At 46.8% G+C, this 24388-nt stretch overlaps 1 protein-coding gene across 1 annotated transcript in view; it reads left to right on the top strand.

The window, feature by feature from the left end:
• The window catches only part of DNAH12 (dynein axonemal heavy chain 12), a 3791933-nt gene that overhangs the window by 2953033 nt on the left and 814512 nt on the right, over window positions 1–24388 (top strand). The window contains exon 58 of the mRNA XM_069643677.1: window positions 15844–16036. Within this exon, the coding sequence (XP_069499778.1) occupies window positions 15844–16036 (193 nt within the window). The remainder of the gene's footprint in view (window positions 1–15843; window positions 16037–24388) is intronic.

The raw sequence follows: 24388 nt of genomic DNA, 5'->3' as shown, positions 1-24388 counted from the left end.
GTACCTCCCCATGAGGTCCTCCCACATTAAACCACCCCTAAGGGGACTATTGTGTAGTTGCCTCACCTCCCTAGCCTCATGAGAAGAGGCTCCCCCTTGGGGAGAAGTGACAACATCTTGTGAATTGTCACAAGACCCATGCATGGTGCGATCTTTGGAGGAAATGCCATCCGGAGCCACTGGGAAATACGTTCTCGGCACCTCACGGCTCGCATCCAAGAATTGCTCATTTCCTGATTCAGAGTGAAAATGAGTTCCTGGTTCACCACGCAGTGATACATGTTACCCCTTGGTCAGACCATGGTACACATTTGGCAGGCACTAGGTCTGGCCAAACGATTTAACAACAGATGGTATTATAATAACACCTTATTGATGTAGCGTGAAAACTGGTAACCCTAGACAACAATGCGCGTGGAGAAGGTATATGATGAAACTAAATAATGTGTTTAATGTGAAACAAATAAAAGTCAGAGGAATTGTCAATACAGTTGCTCCCTGCTTAAGACCACAATTTCCTAACAATGGACAGCCGACACTTGTTTTGACCTTACTTCATGTCTTTTTCAAGGCTGTAACCAAACGATTAGATTTGGAGTGGAAAGTCCACAATATGTCTTAGTGCCCAACAAGGGGGCAGTAACTAGTCATGCTGTCTCATGCCTGTCAATGGAGACAATATCTAGGTTAACTGCAGCTGCCCTGTTACAGCCTGCAGACTTTAAAGGTACAAGATGGAGTGCGAACAAGAACGTGTTAGCAGCAAGAATCCAAGTCAGCCATAAATGTGTTGATTTGAACGGATTGTAGGAGGTTGCCGTATAACGTCTGGGCAACTGAGCAGTAGCTGGTATACTTAGCATAGACAATGTAATCTGAATTAATGCATATACGAGTAGTACATGGATCCATGGAACAAGGGCCTTTCAACGTCTCTCTGCCACTATTCTTTATTGATGTACACAGTGTTTAGGGAATCCATGAACTGGGAAATTGACAGTTTCTCCCACACCAATGATACGGAGAGGACCCCTGCCACATGGTATGGGAAACGGATAAGGCGACGCTTAGGGTGCTGCTTATCTCTGAAGGCACAAGGAAGAAAAGAGAGCTGGAGCTCTTTGAAAAGAATTCACAGGAGGACATTAGGGCCATTGAGAATGGCATGAGGATGGAGGCAGCAGATTAGGAGGGTCTTTTTGAGTCTCTAAAGGGCAAAAGACAGGAACTTAATGGGCTACTGATGGGGGAAACACACTACAGATTGAAAATCACGAGACAAAAACATTACAAAAAGGGGATAAAATGGAGATGATATTGGTTAACAGACTACGGACCCTGGAGTTTGAGCAGACGGTAGAGAGTTTGGTGACTGGAGAGGGAGTGGATAAGACCTCCCCATAGGAGGTGGCGCAGGAATCATCTGAATGCACCAGCTACAGGGAAAAAGACCCACCCCTTGGTGAGAAAATTGACGACTACCTCTTGGGTCTGCCTATGACGATCTTTACAACTCAGGAAATTTAGAATACGGAAAAAGAGTTAGAGGTGGAGGAGGTTCAAAGGGCTATTGAACATATGAAACAGGATAAGGCCCCAGGGGAGGACTGTTTTACATCTGCCTTCTATAAGACCTTGCAGATCCTCCAAAAAGAATGGCAGTTTGCCCAAGCCCATCATGGATTATATTTTCTTTGATTTATTATTATTAAGTAATGAGGCAGTTTGATGTATCACATCTTGCAATTTCTTAAGAAAATGTTGATCAAACTATTGAAACTAAAAAAGAACGTTTAAAAAATGGTAGATGAAGCAAAACATAGGGAACCCAAGAAAGTGAAAATTATGAAAACAATGTGTCTAAGAAAGTGTACAACTGATCCCTGCAAACCAGCATGAGCCCCCGGAGTGCCCAAGCATGTCCTGAATGAAACAAGAAAGGTTCAACAGCACATATCCTAAAGAAATAAGGAGGATGGAGGAAGAGGCACTTGTCCATCATAATTGCCCTTGGCCAAAAACTCTGATCAGTTGCTGTGAGGTAGTTATTCACAAGATAAAGCGTGGGACCAATGGCATATGTGTTAATGGACAAAGGAAAAGGAGGGGCAGAATACAAGTCAAATTGACAAAGTGGCACCTGTTGAGGGTCTTTGATTGTAGACAATAGCTGCAACGAGCCAGATATCTGAGGTGGGGAACTGTCCCACAAAAAATGTGTGCTGAGGAGGCGCCAAAATGGAGGACAGTGAGGAATACCCGCCCTAGATAGCAGTTGGTGTCTAGTGTTACAACTGTCTCAGTGTTAAAGATTTATGGGTGGGTAGGGGTGCCAAGCCTAGGTTTATTCTTTTTGGTCGCTTATGTCACCCGGCACCATGCACTGCAGCGCCAGCCAGTGAAACCCACAGTGGATCACCATGTCCACAGCAATGTTGTTATGCCTCGAGTAAAGGCTGGCAGCCTGACACTCCAGCACCACCACTTTGTGGGAAACCTGCAGAAAGAGACAAAAGCAGCAGGAAAACAATATGCCCAGCTGGAGTAGATGCACTGCAGAAGACGATTTAATCATCAGCTGTGCCAATTGGGCTGTGTCCCGAATAAATGCATTCAAAGCATTCTCCTATGGTGTGACACCAAGTATATAACCAGAAAGGGATGGCGAGGACAAAAAAGGAATACGTTATGCCATGTTATGTTGATTTATACAGTGCACTGCTGCAATTTGCATGGTCTCCAGGTGCTCGTGTGCTCTGAGGGAGAGAGGGACAGGATAGGGATTGTGCTCATCTGTGCAGAACCAGGAGAAACGTGCGTCTGTGAGCTCTCTAGGTGTGCTTTGTTATGTGCACTGGGCTTGTGTCCAGAAGGGTGGCATCCAGTGTCTGAATTATTTGTTGTCTACAGATATTGGGTTTGTAGTAGGATTAGAGAGGGATGCGCAAACTGAATATTGTGCTGGGTTGTTTCAATAGCCCTCTGGGTGTGTGTAATACGTAAGAGGTGTTTGGGGGTGGAAAAGAGAAGGTGGAAATAGGAAGAGTTTTAGCCATTGATGGCTAAATTATAAGGACATGATACAATAATATTGCATGAAACCTGGGAGTTCCAGTGTGGAGGTACCTGGCAGCCATTTTGAAAGATGGTGATGGCACATTTGTAGGAAAACTCACAACCATATTGACAAAGAAAATGGAACCACCTTACTATTGAATGCCTTGCATGTATGTCATTTCTAATACCATGTTACACACTGTATGCAGTTCCAGCGCACTGCTCAGTGAAACTACAGTGATGTCATCCTCCGGTCTACGAAGTCAGTAAAAGGAGTCCATGTTGCCCAGTACACATCTACATAAAGGAAACACATGAAATTATGGCACATCACAAACAGGCTGTGGCTGGCCCCAAAATGAGCAGGCGGTTAACTATGGCTCAATGGTTAGCAGAACATTTCTATAGAGTGAATTCAAGGCCACTCTTCAAAATTGAATAGGGCACAGCTGGGGGAATCTTTCAAAGATAACGATTCTGAAGTAGAAATATTTTTCATTAAAAGAAAATGTTATGTACATTAGTGTAATGGTAGCTCTGATTGATACTTCGAAAGCTCTCCAGCTGTGGCGGAAACTATCCAAGTAACTGTTGGATTTAGTGAGAGGGGCCAAGGATGCCGTCCTTTATGACCCAGGTTGCCTCTCAGTGTCACGTCACAGCTTTATGGCACGCGGTGTGCCAACCTAAGCACCTTAAGAAATCAAAGAATTTCGTAGCTCTCAAACTGGAGGCTGATGTATTTCAATAGTGAAGATTCTGCAGAGGAAGCAAAATATGTATTAGAGCCAATATTACCCTAAGTTTCATAACTTTTTCTTTCATTGGCATTATGTAAATGTATTTATAACGTTTGTTTGGATGGATTTCGTAAAAATGCATACTGTTTTTAACTTTAATCATCCACTTCAAATGTTTTATAACATTTTGTAAAGTATGAGAGAGTTTTAAACCACAAAAAACATTTAAGGGTTTGTGTTTGAGAGGTTTTTTCATGGCATGATATCCGCACCCTTTCCTGTCACTGTATTCTATCGTGGGTGGACGATTTTGAGGATGGTGCTTTTTGGCCTATGTTTAGTTTCGAGGATTCTGGAAAGGGCTTTTACACTTATAATGTCATCAGGGCGTTATTTATTTTAGCTAATTTTGAGGTACATCAAATTAATAATCAGGCCTTACTTAGTTCAGGTAATACCTTCTTTCGTCGTAACGTTCATCTCCTTGATGCTGTTAAGTGCTAAAAGATGTTTGGGTATGGTGTTATTTCAAGCTACATAGCATATATTCTCCTCCTCTGGAGCTCGCACCTCCCACATCACAGCTTCCGCTGCTACCCCTGTACCCTGCCTATAACTCCCTGAGTGTCTTCCCTATGTAGAGGTTCTTTCTCTATATACTAGCTTCCCGGATAAGCATGTGCTTAATAAATCTCATACATGAATACTATATCACACAAAAGTCTTGTTTTTTCTTTTAATGGATTCTGTCACTAGACTCTTAGTAGTAACGAAAAAGCACATCACACAGCCTTTGACCATTGGTTTTGCGGTTTCAATGTCTTCATTCCCCTATACTGCAAATGACAAGTGAAATCATGTTGTATTTAAAAAAAAAATATTTAAAAAAGTATGGCCCAACATGTCCTAGTATGGGAAGTCAAAACCAAGGTTTGGCCAAAGTGTCACACATTGCACAGGAACACTTGGCAGCTACTGCAGGACGGGGATGGTGCAGAAAAGTTACATTATGATCTTGCCTCAGGTGATGGCTCATTGAGTCTCTCTGGACAACAGGGGCCATGACTCCATATGATTGCCATGGTCATGTTGTACAAAGTGAAAGCCTGGCCTACATCGCACTCAGTATCAGCGTATGTGCATGTTTGCCATGAGGCAAAACCACATCTCTATCTTTATAATGCAACATAATCAATTAGGCATCCTTATGCTAAAACCATTCAACACTAGTCAACATTATTATATGTATATATCGATCCAAGATCAAAATGCTGTATACCGTCACTTCATGAAGTCATTGGTAGCAGCGTTAAATATATTTGAAGTAAACAAGATCGTAATATAATCTTTTAAATAGCATGAAAGCATGTAGTTGATGTTATATTGTTTAGTAACAAGTACTTGAGTATTATGAAAGAGAGTAGTGTTATGTCCTGTTTATATGTTGTCATGTCCTTCTCTCCCTTCCCTTACCTTTCTTTCTTCCCATTTTCTGCATTGTAATGCTGTTAATTGAGCCTGGAATTGTTTTTGTTCGGTGGTCGGTTGGTGGTTGAGGCCACAGATGAAGCTGCACGTTGTGATTTGAGTAAAGGACTTGAAAATCCATGTCAGCCCCATCTCATCACTAGCAACGAGGATGTCCCTGAAGGGGGTGGACGCAGCTCATGGAGGACCCCCTTTACTGTGCAGGCAGCAGTGTCAGTACTTTGTGCGTTGGGGCGCACTAATGTCCCAGGTGGCGCAGAGGAGAACGCAGAGCTCACCAGGGAATCATCCTGCCGCAGACCGGTGGCAGTCCTTGCCTTGGGTCCTGGGAGCGCACATGTTTTTGGGCTCGGCTCTCCCCTCCGTCCCCCCCCGTGTGCCACCTCCATTGCAGCCTCGTGCACGAGACAGGCTGGATGCTTGCGCTGGTGTTAAGAGGAGAAAACCTCTTGGCATGCACGTGAGTGCGTCCCACCCCTACAGCCTAACAACGGAGATGCATCGCTAGGTCCTACACTAGCAGTGACCAACAGAGCGTATGAGAAGCCTGAACTCATCTCCTTGGTTTTGTGAATGCCTGAGCATATGGCTACCAGCAGGAGAAGTTCCTTTGAAGGAGTGAAGTAGAGGATTTCAAAAGAAGACCTTTAAGGATTACAGGTCAACTTTAAGGAGAATTGTCTCAAAGGAATCAGAGGCAGATTTAGGGAATCACGGCGGAGTCATCAATTTACCAACAGGATTGTAATTTCGAGAATGGCTGCAGCAAGAATTCCTCCTCCCCCACCTTTTCTGGCAGAACATGACCCTCCTTCAGTCAAGTGGGACAGATGGAGGAACATGTTTGAAACTTACATGCTGGCAATGGGAGGAGACAGGTTTGCACCTGCAAGGAAGCAGTCCCACTTGCTCCACAATCTTGGCATGGAGGGACGCAGTGTTTTTGATGGATTGGCAGAACTTGAGGGAGTTGGCGCTGGTCACCAGGATGACTTCACAATTGCCATTTAAAAAAACTCCAAGATCACTATGAGCCAAGGAAAAATGTGACCTTTGAGCGTCACAGATTCTTCCAGAGACGCCAAGAACAATTAGAACCAGTTGAGAGTTATGTAGCGGCTCTCCGTACCTTGAGCCACACCTACTTGTTTGGCTCCTTAACAAACTCCTTGATCAGGGACCAGCTAGTAAGATGCACCAAAAGCTCCTGGCCAAAGATCTTTCCTTGGAGCAGGCCGTGAAACTTACTCGCAGTGTTGAGCAAACAGCTCATTACATGAGGAACATGAAGTTGGAGCAACCCGGCTATGAGGTGTGTGCCATCAGGAACAGGAGTAGAGGAGGTGAGGATAGTAGAGAAGTGAGATCTTTTAAGTGCGGTAGCCCCAGGCACCTGTCCTCATGTCTGTTCTGTCCGACCCGTAATTCCAGCTGTATTAAGTGCAAGTGCAAGGGTTGCTTCGCTCGAGTTTGCAAAGAGGGAGGAGTGAATGCTGTAGATCCACAACCGGCCCCCAAGGGTGAACAAGAAGTTGTGCAGTTATCTCAGGCACAGTTGCCTCAAATGGAGTCCAAACATGCAACCGTCCGCCATGTGTTTGAAATTCTGCCCTAAACGGGGGCAAGTGAGGTCCCTCAGACCAATTTACTGTTGATGGAAGACCCTTAACGATGAAGGTTGATAGTGCATCTCCTTTTTTTTTTTTAAACAATTTTTATTGCATTTTCAACAAACAAAACCAATACAAACCAAATACACAGTGCAGATATCAACAGTACAATTTTCTCATTGTTCATTACTCAGTTTTGGTCAATGCTCCCCTTAACCCACCCTCCCCTTATGAGCCTATTAATTCTATTCACTCTGTATCTGCACCGCGTGGTGGGGTTTGATTTTCAGTGGATTCTGTCAGATCTGGTATCGTTCCAAACAGTTCCGCTACCAACAACTTCCATGCCATCAGGGTTCCCACCTCTTCCTCTCCCCGTATGTTACTTGCCTCTTGCCACACCATAGTCTCCGCCTCCGCCCACTTCTGCAACTCATTCCACCACATCTCCACACATGGCCTATGACAAGCCTTCCATCCCATGGCAATCCTCCTTTTTCAAGCACATATGCTAAATCCTTCAGTTTGTTGACATGCTTCAGTTTCTGCGACCTGGGGAACCCCCCAAGTAAGCAGGCCAAGGCTGAGTCTATGACAATGGTGACCCCCTTTTCCGCTAGTTTCCCGGCTACTTCGCTCCAAAAGCGCTCAATCACCGGGCAGGACCAGAACATATGTACCATATCAGCCTGTTCCTCATCACATTTCGGACATGCTTGTCTACCGGCATTTTCAAACCTCGATATCCTCAGGGGTGTCATATAAGCCCTGTGTGTAATATATAATTGTATCTGTTTCAATCTAGCATTTCTTGACACCTTTTTATGATACCCCAGGGCACGCTCCCACATCCGGTCCTCCATCGGGGCTCCCCCTTCCATTTCCCAGTCTAGCCTCAGTTGCGTTAGTTCTTTCCCAACCTTGGACATCATCATTTCGTACAATCTAGAAATCTCATGCCCTCCCTCTGCTATATCATATATCATGTATACGGTTACATCTTCCTCTAGTACTGTCTCAGGCCATGTTTTCTTAATTTCCTGCACCAGTCTATGGTATGTTATATACTGACCTACGTGCAACCCCATTTCCTCACCAAGCTCTTCGAAATTTACGATGGTCCCCTCCTGCCAGACATCTCCCATTGTTACCAACCCCACCGATTCCCAGTGGTTCCTAATTATCATTCGTAGCTGCTCATCCCCTCCAGCCAGCGCCACCAGGTGGTATCTGCTGGGAGCAGGGGACTGGGTTTTCCATCATCCGGCATGCTTAGCGTCAGATCCTCCACCCGAGCACCATCATCTCAAGACGTGCTTTCATTTCTATCATCTCTTTTAAATAAAATAGGGCACAGTCTGCTCCAAACAACCTGGATTCAGTGGTCTCTTCATCTGAGAGCCATTTAGCGATGTATTGCAGTTGGCTCCCTACATAGTAAACCTCATAGTTAGGGAGCCTTATTCCTCCTTTTTCGTAAAAGTTCTGCAACTTCCATAGTGCCACCCTATTCTGGTACCTTGCCACAGAAAATCCCTGCACATACCGTTCAGCTTGGTGAAAAACTTCCTAAGCCTGGGCAAGACCACCATCTTGAACATTGCACTATGCCCCATCATCGCTAGAGGCAGCTTCACCCAAAATTTCATACTCTTTTCAATTTTCGCTATGGCTACCTCAGTATTATTCCTATGTTCTTTTTCCACCGTATGGTACACATCTATCCCTAGGTACCAAAAGGTACCAACAGCCCAAGGAGCTTGCAACACCGGCAACTGCCCGATAGGGGTCCCCTTATAGCTACCTAGCGGGAAAATAATAGACTTCTGGGCGTTCACCGCTATGCCAGACAGCCCTGCATACCTTTCCATAACCTCCAGGATGTACTGGAGATTCTCCTCCGGGTACTTCAGGTACAACAGCAAATCATCCGCATACAAGGAGATCAGGTGTCGCTCCCCTCCCACCTCGATGCCTATAGTATCATACTGTAGTCTGAGGTATATAGCCAAAGGCTCTAGAGCTAATATGTATAACATAGGGGACCATGGGCACCCTTGTCTGGTACCTCTACCTAGTTGCCATCTCTCAGAAATCACGGCTCCCGTTTTGGCTCTGGCCAACGGTTCACTATATAGCATCTTTGCCCATCTTATGTATCCAGGCCCCATCCCATAGCCCGCCAGGGCCGCCAGCAGCCATGGCCATTTCACGGAATCGAAGGCCTTCACCGCATCTAGGGACACTATCGCCATTTCACCCTCGTTTTTTCTCGCCCATGCGACAACCCGATGGAGTCGCCTGTGATTATGAGTTATGTTTCTATTCGGAACATAGCCTGTCTGATCGGGGTTTTGTTAGTTTGCCAATGACTCTTCGCAACCTGCTTGCCAAGACAGCTGTCAATATCTTGCTGTCTTGATTCAGCATTGATAGTGGTCTGCAGGAGCTACAGCTATATCCAGGCTTGTTGGGCTTAGGAAGCGGTATTATGATTGCCTCTCTAAGCGACTCTGGCAGCCGTCCTATCTCAAACGCTTCGTTTAGCATATCTAACATCGGAGGGAGCACTTCCGCTTTATACACTTTATAAACTCACTTGGAAAGCCTAGTAGGTAGCTGTCTCACTGGTTCTTCTAACTCCTCTAAGGTAATCGGTGCATCCAGCTCCTCTCTTTCTTCGGCACTTATTGTGGGCAGACCTATGTCTTCTAGTGTTTCTTTTATCTCCTCATAACTGCGTCCCTCCACATCCCCGTAGAGTTCCCTATAGTAATTTGCAAACTCCTGATTAACTTCCTCCTGGGTGTCAGCTACACTGCTATCTTCTCTTGTTATTGTCCTAATGGTGGGTCTAGGGGTTTCGCTCTTGTATAACCATGCCAAAAGCCTTCCTGTTTTATCTCCTCCCGCATGCTGTCTCTCTATATATTTCTTATAATTAAGGTTACACAGCCTGTCCCATTGCTCTGCACATATCGGTTGCAATTTAAGTATCAGCTCTGTGTCTATTCCAGTATCATCATTCCCTCTTTGTGTTTTTTGCAGCTCCCTTTCTGCTTCATGTAGATCGGTCAGGATTCCTCCTTGCAGGCTTTTAGATTTTGCTATGGCTACGCCCCGCAACACCACCTTAAAAGCTTCCCATAGCGTGCTCGCTGAGTCCACGCTACCCGTGTTCACCTCAAAGTAGTTTATGATCTTATCCCTTATATATTCCCTAAAAAGGGAAACTTTAAGCGTCTCTTCCCGGAGCCTCCATTTTGGGATCCTCGCCCTTGGGGGACAGTATTGCCAACCAACAACTAAAGGCGAGTTGTCTGACAAGACCCTCGCTTTATATTCTGCCTGCACCGTTTCCATCATTATTTCCGACGTGGCAAAGACATAGTCCAGCCTCTTGTACAACTGTTGTGGGGCAGAATGATGGGAGTACTGTTTTTCCCGGGGGTGCTTCTTTCTCCATACATCTGTCAGACCAAAGTCGTCTAGCAGTGTCTGCAGCGCTCTTGCTGCCGGGGCAAGAATAGCCAATTTCCGATCTGATCTGTCCACCCTGGGGTTTAGTACACAGTTAAAATCCCCACCCCAGATCACTGCACTTCCCATACACATGCTAAGATTAGTACTCAAGGTTCTAAAATATGTAGCCGTATTCTGATTGGGTGCATATGTGTTCACTATGCTTATCTCCCTGTTCTCCACCAATCCCCTAAGTATGACCATTCTCCCATCCGCTTCCGCAGCTTCCTGCAACGAGTGATAAGGGACATGCAGTGCCACCCAGATAAGCACTCCTCTGGCGTAGGCAGAATATGTCGAGCCCGCCACAACCCCTTTCCATTTTTCATAACCGTTCCCAGCTTTTCCCGTGTCAGATGAGTCTCTTGTATCAGCGCAATATCTATCTTTTGTCTGTGCAGGTATAACATAACCTTGTTTCTTTTTAAATAGCTGTTGAGGCCCCTGACATTCCATGTGATTATCTTAAGGTCTCCCATGGCTTGTTATAGTTCCCATCCCCTCCCCCCATCAGTGCAGTCCAGTTCTCGTTTCTGTTTCTGTCTATATAGGCTCGTACCCGGTTCAAACTTCCCTTATCTACAAACACCTCAAACACCCCTCCCTCCCTCCTTCCCGCCACCCTTCCCTTCCCCAACATCACCCCCATTAACTGTTGCCCAGCTCCATCCCTGGATCCCAGGCACCCCCGCATCTAGCTCTTTCTGGCTCCCGCCTGTACTCGAAGCTCCGCAGGGTGAGGTCGCCCTAGTGGCTAACCTTCTACAACTACTACTATTACTCGAGGGGGGTAGGGTGCTTGCGTCCTGCCGCTCCTATTTGCTATAGTTCAAACGCACTTTACTGTACATTTTGCGCAAATATACGCGTGCCTATATTCAAGTCTTTTGGGTTCAACACAGTCAATGGTGTCCCCGCTAAATATCAACTTTACCCAGTCGCATCCCTTACTCATAATCACTATCATTATTTCTGCTGGGGTACCCGCTTTGCGTCACATCAATATACCTGCAATGTCCCCATCTCTTATCGCGCTCTTCTCGAGCTTACTCCGCATATGGTTCTGGACAACCCTGAAGATCTAGCCATGTTGTCGCTTCTTCGGGGGTGTGAAAAAAAACATCTTGCTTTTGTGCAGCACTTTCAATTTCGCAGGGTACATAAGCATGTATTTTATTCCCGTCATGCGTAATCTCCTTTTGATTGCCACATAACTGTACCGCTGTCTCTGGACCAACATTGTGTAGTCTGGATACGCTGTGATGGTGCATGAAGCCCTTTCAATCGTTCCTCCTTTGCGAAAGTACTCCAATATCCTCTTGTGATCCTTGTAGTTCAGTATTTTAGCGATTATTGCTCGGGGGGGCCCCGGCTTCGCTTCCTCATGAGGGCTCTGTGTGCACGCTCCACTGCAAATCCTGGCAAAAGTTTTTTGGCCCCTATTTCTTGTAAGAGCAGGTTCTCAACGTAGTCCGGCAGGCCAACCACGCAGATGTTAATCCTCCTTGCTCTTCCTTCTGCTTCCTCGGCACAAATCTCCAGGTTAGCTACCTGCTGCTTCAGTACATGAACCTCTTTTGCATTGTTGGCGCTGGTATCCGAGTTGGTTTTCACCGCACTCTCCAAGCTGCTTGTTCTCTCTGCCAACGCCCTAACATCTTGTCGTAGCAGGGCGACGTCAATGCCTACTGCGTCTATCTTGGCCTCCAGGGAGGTGCGCAGGTCCGCCATCGCTGTTCCCCATGAGTCTCTCAGCTGTGATAGCAGCCAGAATCTGATGGTTTTCCGTCGATACGGTGTTCTCTGCCGGTGCTGTCGCGCCCTTAGGTGCCGTGGTCACTGGAGATAGTTGCGTCTTGGTAAATGGTTCTATTGTGGGTTGCTTGTTCTTGTTCTTGCTTATGGCCCCTCGCCCAGTCATCTTGCGGCCGCAGTTTGTGTCTGAGGTTGTTTGGTCTCAGATGTATCGATCTTGCTCCTCTGATTTGATGTGGCCCCAATGCAGTATTTCGGGTCTGGGTCAATTGTTCAAGGAAACCTCTATTTATGCTTGTGTTTGCTGGGTTAGTTCTCGAGTGGGTTGTGACCTCCCACGTTTCAGCCTGTTTTATTGCGTCATGGAGAGCACTCTTTTTTCCTGTCCTGTTCACCTGGCTCTTCGTTGTGCACAGCTGCCTGTATCCTTAGTAGTCTTCTTCCTTTCAATTGTTTTAGCTTTTAATATGCCTACCGTGCAGGAATAATACCCAGCAATCTGTGCAGCTCCTCTGTTCTGTTCGATCTAACGCCCGATAAGTCGCTTGACTCAGCGGGCCTCAATACTGCAGTTTTGCACGCACGGGTGCCCCCATGTATTGCTGGAGCGCCCGACTCTCATGCTCGGAACCGGCATTACTACCGGAAGCTGTTCTGGCCATCCGCCGCACCTCTGCTGTTATTATGCGGCCCCAGCGCATTCAACGTGTCTTTACACACGGGCGGCAGGGAGCCGCTCGCACAATGATCCCTTGTTTCTGATGGGGCCACGCAAGCTCCAGACGCCGGTCCCTACCTTTGTCAACGTGCGGCTCCTGCACCCAAAACCTGGGTCCGCCTGTTGCTTGTGCTTGACAGGGTAGCACGCGATCTCGCTGCCAATCGCCGCTCCCCGTTCTGAGAGCAAAGGTTCACGCGACCTCCAGGATACAATGTCTCCGCATTCGCCTCACGCTCGGGTCTTATTCAACTGATTTTGCCACCCGTCCTTTGTTCACCGCCATCTTGGATACTTTGTTTCGGTGTCAATTTCACCTCTGCTGCTCACCCGATCAGCTCAGTTTTTAGAGTGGTGGCAGAGCATCTGTTTACACGCTCGTGTTTCCATTTTTGGAATAGGCTGTTCATTCAAAATGCATGTTCTTACGGATCGATGTCGGATCCCTGGAGCAGCTCTTCCAGGCACGTCCTATTACATGGCTAGTTAGCCATAGTGCATCTCCTTGGACCATTATTTCAGGAGAAACTTTCACGCATACCCCTGATGGTAGAATAGAGGAACTTTCAGTGAAAATCAGTCCACATGGTTACGGTGATGTTGAGATTGAGATGCTTGGAAAATCCAAGCGTGTGGAAGGATAGAAGGTTTGAAATTGTGCTGCAGATATCTATGTGGCCAAGAAAGGTTAATCTCTCTTGAGATGGAAGGAGTAGAGGAGCCTTGGAATTCGAATTCAAGCAAACCTGGAGGTGCCTGTATCCATAGCAGAAGTACAGGATAGATCGGTGAATGAATTTCCAGAAGTTGTTTCTGACCTCTTGGGCCGGCTGAAAGATTTTGAACATCACATCAGATTAAAAACTAATGCTACTCCAGCTGTTCACAAAGTATGTCCTGTTCCCCACCACCTTCATTATCAACTCAAGGAGTAACTTGACAAATGGTTGCAGAAGGGTGTGATTGAAAGGGTTGATTACACAGAATGACTATCTCCTGTGGTTTTGGTGGCAAAGGCAAATGGAAACCTGAGGATTTGTGTTGGCCTTCGAGATTTGAACAGAAACATATTGGTGGACAGGCATCTCTTGCCCGTGATATCAGACGTTTTGGCTCTTTTGGGGGGTGCCAGCCATTTTGCAGTGATTGACCTTTCTTCCGCTTACTATCAAGTGCCACTTACACACAATTGTCAAGAACTCAATTCTTTCATCACACCTGGAAGGGAACTTAAAGTACAGTAGAATACCCTTCGGTCTAGCATCGGTGGTTGCTGTCTTCCAGCAAGTTATGGGAAAAGTGTGTGAGGGTGTGGGGAGAGTGATTGTTTTTCAAGATAATGTATTGATCCATGCCAGCACTCCTCAGGAGCATGCCAAAGTGTTGAGAGAAGTGTTGTGCAAATTGAGGGAAGCAGGGCTTACTGTCCAAAGTAGTAAATGCAAAATAGGTGTGCAGTGTGTGGCATATTTGGGTCATTGTGTATCAGCTGAAGGAATTGTACCCAAGCATAGTTTGATTGAAGCAATAAGTCTGCCCCCTGAACGCAAGGATAAGCAACAGCTTTGTTCTATTTGTAGGTTTGTAAGAGTATTATCGTAAGTTTGCAGAGAAATGTACGGTTTTGTCAGCATCCCTTTGAGCATTGTTGAAGAAAGGAGTAAGATACGTATGGTCGGGGGAATGTAAGGAAGCAATCAAGGAAATTAAGAGTTGCATTGCCAATGCCCCATCCTTGGTAAGTTTTCCACTGGAAGCAAGACACATCTTACAGTTGACGCTAGCATTTTGGGTTTAGGAGCATCGCTGACGCAGAGAGATTGCAAAGGGGAAGAGCGCCTAGTAGCGTTAGCTTCCAGGGCCTTGAGTGATAAAGATAGTAACTATTTGGTAGTGGAGAGGGTGGCTTTAGCCGTGTATTGGGCTGTGCTACACTTCAATAGATTAATTAAAGGGGGAATTCAATTGGCATTGAAAGCTGTATTGGCATGGCGTGCAGTTTTGAGACAACTGATTTGGGGTTATTGTACCACCCCCCACTCGGTGACCAAGGTTTCACCTTTTGTTTCATTAAAGGGCCATGAGCCAGGAACAAAGTTATACCCTGGTTGGATGGGCTCAGCGGTTCCAGTTTTGGTGGATCATGAGAAAGTGATGAGGGTAGTGAAAGAGGGGCAGGTTCATTATGAAAAGGTCTTTAATGAGTTCCATGGTGTGAAGGATTGCATGTGGATGATTGATGATTTGGTTCTGGTAACAAATCCAAGGGTGGGTCCCAAATGTTGTGAAAGCAAATTCCTGGGTCCCAAAAAGATTACAGCTCTAATGAGTGGTGGTGGTTGAAGGAGGAGAAGTTTGGTCAATGGGTAGACTAGCTTCTTTCAAGGAGGGTTTGTTGGCAAGTAATACTGAGGAAAGGAAAGAGGGAGTCAGTGATGAGACAAGGCTCAGGAAGGATGTCCCTGATTTGCAGTAGTGTGGGGCGGCCACAAAGGACGGTCTCAGTGGTAGCAGTTCTACTGGAAGGGCGATGAAAGGCCCAGGATATCTGAAAGATTTTGTTCAGTAACGTTGCATTCTGTTCACTGTAACAGCTAACTCATGTTGGTCAGTGTGCACCACTGTGTTCACTATCATACCTTATCAATGTATTCATTTCCAAGTTTTTTTCGTTTTGTTGTTGTTCTCTCCTTAAGAAGGAAGATATGGTATGTCCTGTTTATATTATGCCATGTCCAACTCTCCATTTCCGTACCTTGCTTTCTCCCCATCTTCTGCATTCTAATTCTGTTAATTGGTTCTGGAATTGTTGTTGTTCGGTGGTCGGTTGGTGGTTGAGGCCACAGCTGAATGTCGGCCCCATCTCATCAAGTAGCATTTAAATTCTTGAAAAGATTATAGTATTGCAAAATGTACAAATAAATAACATTGGTGCGTGGCTTTTTTTTATTAGACCAGAACTGGAGGAGGAAAGAAACGCTCTAATCCTTCAATCGGCTGCCAATAAGAAACAGCTTAAAGAGATTGAGGATAAGATTCTGGAAACCTTGCAGTCTTCTGAAGGGAACATTCTGGAAGATGAGAGTGCTATACAGATTTTGGACTCTGCCAAGCTCATGTCTAATGAAATTTCAAAGAAGCAGCAAGTAAATATTCAGAACCTATGCTTGTTAAGAATATGCAATGATGTTGATATCATAATATTTGTTTTCTCTCAGGGTATTACTAATATCCAAAATTCGTCCAAGCACAAAACCCATTGTGCTTCTCAAAAGTATCAAATGTTTCAATCGTATGGGACAACTCCTCCAAAGTGTTTGGACTGCAAGTGCTAGTGCATGTCACCATTTGTGCCAAAAGAAAGATATGGCCTGTTCTGAAATGGCATTTGAATGTGTGCATCTGAAATGCTCTCCTGTTACCCATGCTATGCATTTGTGTAAATTAGGGAGGCACTGCTGTGCATTTTAAAGCGCATCCCTTATTCAAAAACAGGATGCACTCTAAAATGCGCAAGAAATGAAGGCATTTACCTGCGCCTGTTTGGAACTGGTACAAGAGGATACACATTGCATTTTTATAGTGCAGCAACAGCGATATTAACCTCTGGTGTCTCACTTGCATTTCTATCCCTCAAACAGGGATTGGAATGTTGTTTCTTTATTTAGTATTTCACAATGCCAGGTCATCCAAGGACCTGTCACTGTAAAAGTAATTCCCAGCACCCAATCGGGTGCTGGGAGCCTGTAATACATTAGTCTGGATAACTTCCCCATCTCTTATGTATGCAAGGGGATTGGCCAGTGCATCTTGTGTGATGCTGTCCAGCCCCCTGAAACGCAGAGGTCATCTTTCATTCATAAAGGTGACCTTCTAATTTTTCTAAAATTAATGCAAATAAAAAACACATCTGCTCTTTTTTTAATTTTGTGTTAGTTTTTGTTATTCTGCCCCTCTATGCGCATGCCGTGAGCTGAACATTATTTTGGGACTAATGTCTAGGACTAATGAGAGGTTCTGGCTTCTGTTAATGTTTCTTGTTGCATAGGCTCACTAGCTGTTCCCGACGCAGCAGACGCCGTTCTAGCATTTCTTATAGGTCAATATCGGTCGGTAAATGCATAGGAAACTGTCTTCTTTTGAATTTGAAAGGCATTTTTGTATCAGATGGAATGAGAGGTGTGCATGGTATAAGAACAGTATCTAAGTTTAATACATCGATTACACTGGCCTCTATGATGGTTCTTTGTAGACTATTAATTGTCAACCTTGTATCATTGCAGAGTCCCCGTGATGGCATAAGATTGTATAGTAGCATCATTACAGCACTTGCAGTTTTAGCTCATGAGGAAGCATTCCTACTGCAGCGTTTTGCTCTTTAGAGACTGAAACGTTGAGCCGGTAATTAACTGTTCCTTTACACTGGAACCGCCATGCCCTGCGTGAACAGAAGTGGGGGTGGAAAGAAATAACTTGAAATTATTCCGAATGTTTCATGCACTTTCCCATTTCGACAGCAGAGGGTAGCCTAATGCTGATAAATTGCATCAGCTTAGTGCAGGAACATACCTACAAAGAACACTTAGTTGGCCATGACTGTCTACACTCAAACTACCTGCGCCCACTCCTCTTCCCTACGATCAAGTGTAACTCTTCCAGAGGTCTGCCTTTCTCAGTAACCTGCTATGTAACCTTCTCCCTCAGTACAATGCTTTTTTGCTCTCTAAAGTGTTGTTTGTTTTTAAATGAAAACCTTACGGTGACTCTCTCTCTTTTTTAAGCTGCTAACAGGGAGTAGACAACCAGAGCTGGTGTGTACCGTAAAGGGGCATGCCTGTCTATTTTATTTAATATTTATTTCCCAATTTATTCTTAGAAGTTCACACTAAATTGTTCTGGACCAAAGAACCATGGCTGCAAAACAAATGTCAGCTATTCCGTATGCATGGATTTTTCGTTTTATGTTCGCAACATCCCGCATTTTTATGCAGCTTAGATCAATGAGCCTCATTATGATTCACTGCCGTGAATCCGCCACCACCGTTGTTTCCATACCGGGTGTATGAGTTCTAAAGGCAGAGGTGTCATTCCCGCCAGACCTGGCGGGTTTAACACCACCCGCCTGCAGGCGCACGTGGATGCAGATGGTAATGGTGTCTCCACTTCCCCATTCCCATTGAGTCCTTTGGGACTCAATGGGAATGGGGATTTACCGAATTCCGCCTCCGAGATTCCCGGGTCACCGGGGTAATAATGCCCCGGTAATTCCTGTAATCACGGAGGAGGAATTGTAATACGAGTCCAGCGGTAACCTGCCGGAATTTCAGGCACGGTTACCACCGGACTCGTAATGAGGCCCATTGTGTTTGTGTTTCTTCCTCAAACTTAGGTAATTGAAACTCATTTCATTTTGAAAGAAAGCGACCCATTTTAATAATGCAGATCTGTTACTTTCTTCGATGGCTTTCATTCCTTTTTGCTACTCTCCCATTTGCACTGCCATCGCCACATGAGAGAAAAGTAGCCTGAAGCTTGTTATTCAATCCAAATACTTTATTTCGATCCAATAAATAGATCATAAAAGTCAAACACAGATTTTACAGCATTCCAAATCACTCAATACAGAGCAATAAATAATTAAGACATTAATATAATGCTGTAAAATGTGGCACTGTTGTTCCAGGATCACAGACCGCAAGGTCAAAAGCAAAATGTAAAAACCCAGGGTTACCGATGCAAGGCTGATGATAAGGTGACGTGTTTACGTCTCACCTACCAAGCTTGGAGCAAGTAATTCCCCAAACAATTGGTTGTCAGCTCACAATCTCCCGTCAAGCAAAGGTGAAGCACTAAATCAATTCCTCTAATGCAAAACTGATTAAATAGTAGTATTAGAAATCTTTTCCTAATGTGAGAGTACTTTGGACAAAATAAAATAAAATGCACTACACTTTCAACCTCATATGAGCAGAAAGGGCAGGCTGCTGCTATACTCATATTCCAGTGGTGCCTGACTTCAGCTAAGAGAAGAGTCCCCATGCATAGTTTCATATACAGTGCTTTCATTGGTTTTGGTTTCATTCTGTCCAAATAATCTCCAAGACAAGGATATTCTTTCCTGGACTGATATAGAGCCAGTCTGGCAGACCTTACGAGTTTCTCTCGGGTTTCTCTCAACCGTTTGCTTTCGTAGGCTTTTCTTACCAGTGTTTTGGGGCTCTCCTGAATAGTCTCTGGACGAGACCAATAATTCTCCATCCCCAAGGCAGTCAACTCTTTTTTGATGACAGGAGAACCCGGGTAAATCAGCTCTGCCTGGTTGAGACAAAACCTCTTTGACAGCATCTCTGTACTGGCTCAGATTGTCGCTAGTCCAGAGTCTCACCCAGTAAAACACCGGCCTCAAGCAACATAAGAAGCTAATTCTTTGCATTCCTAACTCCCAGAAAACTGGGGCATTCGGAGTATTTGCTGGCAAGCCTAGGGATGCTTTAAGAAATTTCTGCTCAATGACCCGGATTGTGTCTTATTTGTGGGCACTCCACAGCTCGGCCCCATACAGGGCGGCCTGTCTGGCCTGGCACTTATAAATCTGTAAAACAATGCTTAACTGGCCTGTCCCGTGGGCCTGCATAAATCCTGACATAGCCCCACAGTGCCTGGTCAGCTTCAAGCCTGCCCTGTTCATGTGGTCCTTGCAGGCACAGTTCCCAGTCAACCGGACCCCCAGATAATCGTAGCTCATGACCTGTTCAATCATCCCACTGCCTGAGCTAATTGTTACCCTAGGAATATTCCTGGCCCTTTTTCTACTGAACACCATTGTCTTGTTTTTTTTAACATTTATTGAGAGTCCATTACTTTTACGGAAACTCTCAAATATTTTAAGTTGCTTCTGCAGGCCTTTGAAGAACTGCGTCAATCGCAAATAAAAGGATCGGGATGTGTTCACCAGCCAACGATGGGGCATCAGACTTCTCGGCCAGCATTAGTCAATAACCCCATTTATAAAAAGGCAAAACAGAATTGGTGCCAGGACGCAGCCCTGCCTGACTCCAACATCCATTTTTAATCCAGCAGTGGTTTTCCCCTTGTCCCATATATGATTTTCACCACATTATTATCATAGAGAGATTAGATTGCTCTTAAAATGGCGAGTGATACCCGCAACTTAATCAATGCATTCCACAATTTTCTTCTTGGCACACTGTTGAATGCCGTTTTTAAATCAACAAAAACTGCATAGATGTTTGTGGCTGTAAAACAACATTTGTCCAAAATCAGACAAGCCTCAGCACTTGGTGCACCGTACTAGTGTTATGCTGGAAGACAGCCTGGAGGTGATGCAAAACCCCCCTCTGCCAACTCCATGCATCCAAGTGGCCCAAAACTGTCTTGGCAAAAATCTTGCCCCCGGCACCCAAGAGGGAAACAGGCCGATAATGTTCTAGGCGGCCCATATCTCCCTTCTTGTTATGGGGCAAGCTTGTTATACCTCCACCTGAGACTGGACTGGACCCATTATGTTGGGCACATTTCTGGAACATATCTATACTCTTTGTGTAGCTGAGCGTGGGAGAGCGGTCGCCGGTGGCCCCGAGGGAACTGCAGGCCTGGAAGCCCTGCCTCGGCATCCGTGAGTAGATTGTGTTTGTTTTTTAAATAAAAAAAAAGAAAAGTTTCATCTGCGCTCGTAGCGCGTTGTTGTGCCTGCTCTCCCCCTCCCCTCCCACTTCCTGGTTCTCCTCTCCCTCCCGCCTCCCTGCCCGCCCACACCCCCCTCCCCTTCCTATCCTCCCTCTTCCTATAACTACACCCTTTGGGGCAGCCCTCTGCCCGGCAGCCCCCTGCGGCTAAGGGCCCCAAGGCCAAGGGCGACTCCTTCAGTTGCGGCTCCCTGTGTGTCTGCAGGTGTCCGCAGGGGACGCAAGGCGCCTGTACTTTGCCATTTCCACCTTCGCGCGGCCCACCCCACCTACACCTGGTCTCTTCCTTCGCATGGTGTCTTCACCTCACTGTGCTCCACAGTTGAGGTATACTTGGGTTTTTTCTCCCCTCGCAGGATTCTCTAACTTAGGTGGCCTCTGTACCTAATACTCATTTACTGTTCTGAAATGTGGTAAACTTGGGCTTGCCGCTCACGTCCTGCCTGCGTGCTTCAAGTATCGTCTGTCTTCCCGCCCCCACACTCCCTCCTACTCCATGGTGCTCTCTATCTCGCCTATCTTCTCTAACTGCTTCTGTATTGACTATCCTGCTCTCCTCACTAAATCTGGTAGGAAAAAGTTTAAAAAGGACATCCTGGTCTCCAACCCAGGCCTCCCTATTGCTGACACCTACACTAGTGCCTGCTCTAAGGAAACTCTCACTGACATCCTCTTTTTCGTGCCTTCACCTGACCTATGGACCCTTCATATGGTCTCTGTGCTCTCTCCTTTTTCCTCTTCTCCCAGTAATGGTGGCACCTGTTGGGATGTCCTCTTGGCCCCCTTCCGCTCCTCTAAGGCCATCATTAATGTCTACGCTAATGGGACCGTCTTGGTCCAAGGCCCTCAGGCCAACCTTCACCTCTTTGATAGACGCTTCCTTCGCCTCATCAACTTCCTTTCCTCCCCTGCTGTCCCCCCCCTGTCTTCGGCTACCTTTCCTCTACCCTCCCTCCCTGCCCCCTCTCGCACTCCCACTTCACCTCCTTCTTCTACACCTCCGCAGGGCGTACCTCTGATCTGTACCCCTCCCGGGAGTCCTTCAAGGATGGCAACCTTCTCCACTTTGCCACTCTTAACTCTTGCTCTGCCATCAAGCATTCCTCCGATATCTGTCGCCTTCTTGAGGAACTGGACCTTGACGTCCTCGGTCTCACTGAGACATGGTTCACAGCCAGCTCTGTCACGAGCTTTGACACACTCCTACCTGAAGGTTACAAGATCCTCTCTGTGCCCAGGCCCAACCGTGCAGGGGGGGGTGTTGCCCTTATCTTCCCCGAGTGGATTCCTGCCACTGTCACTCCTACGCAGACCTACTCCTCTTTTGAATGTCTTGTCTGCCGACTCTCTCTCTCTCCTAGCCATTCCCTTACCGTGGCTACTATCTATCGGCCACCTGGTCAAATTTCCTCCTTCCTCTCTGAGTGGGCTGACCTCTCCTCCTCACTCCTGTACTCTACCACTCAACTCCTCTTTCTTGGTGACTTCAACATCCACCTAGATGCCTCCTGTCCCCCCACTGGACTCTTTCGTGACCTCTGCGACTCTCTCTCACTCTCTATTCTCCCGTCTGGGCCTACTCATTCTGCAGGGCACACTCTTGATGCTCTGATCTCTTCTGACCTTCCCCTCTCTGTCCCTCTCTCCACTCCTCTCTCCTGGAGTGATCACTTCCTCCTATCCTCCCACCTCACCCTCCCTACCCCACAGGCAAAGCCACCCTCATCATTGCCACCCACCTTCTCGGTCATCCGACCCATGAAGCGCGTGTCAGTTGCGGCTTTCGCTGCCACCTTCTCGCCCCCCCCTCCCCCTTCGGCTGACTCCCACCCTGACACAGCCCTCTCCTTGCTCCACTCTGCTATATCTGATACTCTTGATATCTTTGCCCCTGTCATGAAAATCCGCCTGAAGCCCAAAGCCAAATGTAACTCCTGGTATGATTCGGATCTCGTCACCCTAAAACGCAAGTGCAGGGTGGCAGAGAGGAAATGGCGTGCTTCATGTTCATCCTCTGACAAACTGGCCTGCCGCCTGCTCCAAAGGCAATACCGTCTCTCTGTTCTCACCAAGAAGAGAGCCCTTATCCAAGCCCGCATCTCTGCGGCATCTAACAACTCGGCTGAACTCTTTACAATCTGCAAGGAGCTTGCCAACCCTGTTGCAGTCTATACCTCTCCTGTCCCCTCCCAGGCCCTCTGCACTGCACTGGCCTCCCACTTCATCTCTAAAACTCAGGACATCCTGTCCTCACTCTCCTCCTATCACCTCTCCCCCTCTCTTCCCTGCTCTTCCTCTGGCCCTTCTGCAGCCACCCCTCCTCCCTCCTTCTCTGCCTTTCCCCTTTTTTCTGCTGACGAGGTTTTCAGACAAGTCCAATCTATGAAAGTCTTGTCTAAACAGATTCACCCCTGTTCCTCCAAAACTATCAAGGACCACATTGACTCCCTGGCTCCTGCCCTGGCTGACTTTTGCAACCACTCCTTCGCCTCTGGAGTCTTCCCATCCCCCCTCAAGCACTCCCTTGTGCACCCTCTCCTTAAGAAACCCTCTGCCGACCCCTCCTGTCCGGCTAACTATCGCCCAATCTCCATCACTCCCTTCCTGGGCAAGCTCCTGGAGAAACTGGCCATCTCCCAGCTTAACCTCCATGCTGAAGCTGTTGATAGTCTCCATGACCATCAATCTGGCTTCAGAGCGGCCAGAAGCACGGAAACTGCTCTCCTGAACATCCGTGAGGACCTGCTCTTGAACCTCGACTCCAACACTCCGTGTGTTCTCATTCTGCTCGATCTCTCTTCTGCCTTTGACACTGTTAACCATGCCATCCTGCTCAACCGTCTCCGTGATAACCTGGGTATCACTGGTCAGGCTCTGGCGTGGCTGACCTCTTTCCTTTCCAATCGACCCTCCCAGGTCCAACTTGGGTCCTTCCTCTCTGACATCTTTTTCTCCACCTGTGGCGTTCCCCAGGGATCTAATCTCTCTCCCTGGCTGTTCAACCAGTATCTGGCACTCCTTGCCCACCGCATCGCCGCCCTCTGCCCCAACTTTCAGTGCTATGCGGATGATACCCAGCTCATTTTCAGGCTACCCTCGGCCTCCTCCTCCTCTCCCTCCCTCATCTCTGACTGTCTGTCTGCTATCCAGGAATGGTGTGCTGCCAATGACCTCTGCTTTAATGCTAGTAAGACTGAGATCCTACTCATCGGCACACCCACTCCCCCCTTCCCTGCAGCTCTCAGGCCGGCCTCTCTTGGCCCTCTTCCTGCTCCTACCTGCAAGGCAAAAAACCTCGGGGTCATCTTCGACTCCACACTCTCCTTCTCTCCTCATATATCTGACGTCTCTAAGAAGTCACATTACCAGCTGCACCTCCTCAGAGGTATTCTTCCCTTCCTTGCCTTCCCCCAGAAGCTCACTGTCTCCCGAGCCCTGGTTCTCTCGAAGCTGGACTACTGTAACAGCCTCTATCTTAATCTGCCTGCCTCCACTCTCCGCCCTCTGCAACTCATCCAGAACAGAACTGCGAGACTTGTCCTTGGTCTCAAGCCCAGGGACCGTATCTCTCCAGGACTGAAATCTCTACACTGGCTCCCAGTGGCTGCGAGGATTAAGTTCAAAACCCTCTGCATTGTCCACAAGGCCTTCTGGGGCCTGGGGCCTAAATACCTTCAACTCTCTCTTCCTAAATATCTTCCTTCCAGAGCCCTACGCTCATCCGTCTCCAACTCCCTCAGGGTCAGCCGCTTCTCGAAGCAACGAGCTGGGGGTAGATCTCTCTCCGCGGCA

The sequence above is a fragment of the Ambystoma mexicanum genome, chromosome 2p (assembly GCF_040938575.1).
Source record: "Ambystoma mexicanum isolate Mex_15411 chromosome 2p, UKY_AmexF1_1, whole genome shotgun sequence".
NCBI classification, from domain to species: Eukaryota; Metazoa; Chordata; class Amphibia; order Caudata; family Ambystomatidae; genus Ambystoma; species Ambystoma mexicanum.
The sequence above is the reverse complement of the archived record's forward strand: the minus strand, read 5'-3'. Positions and strand labels throughout refer to the sequence as shown.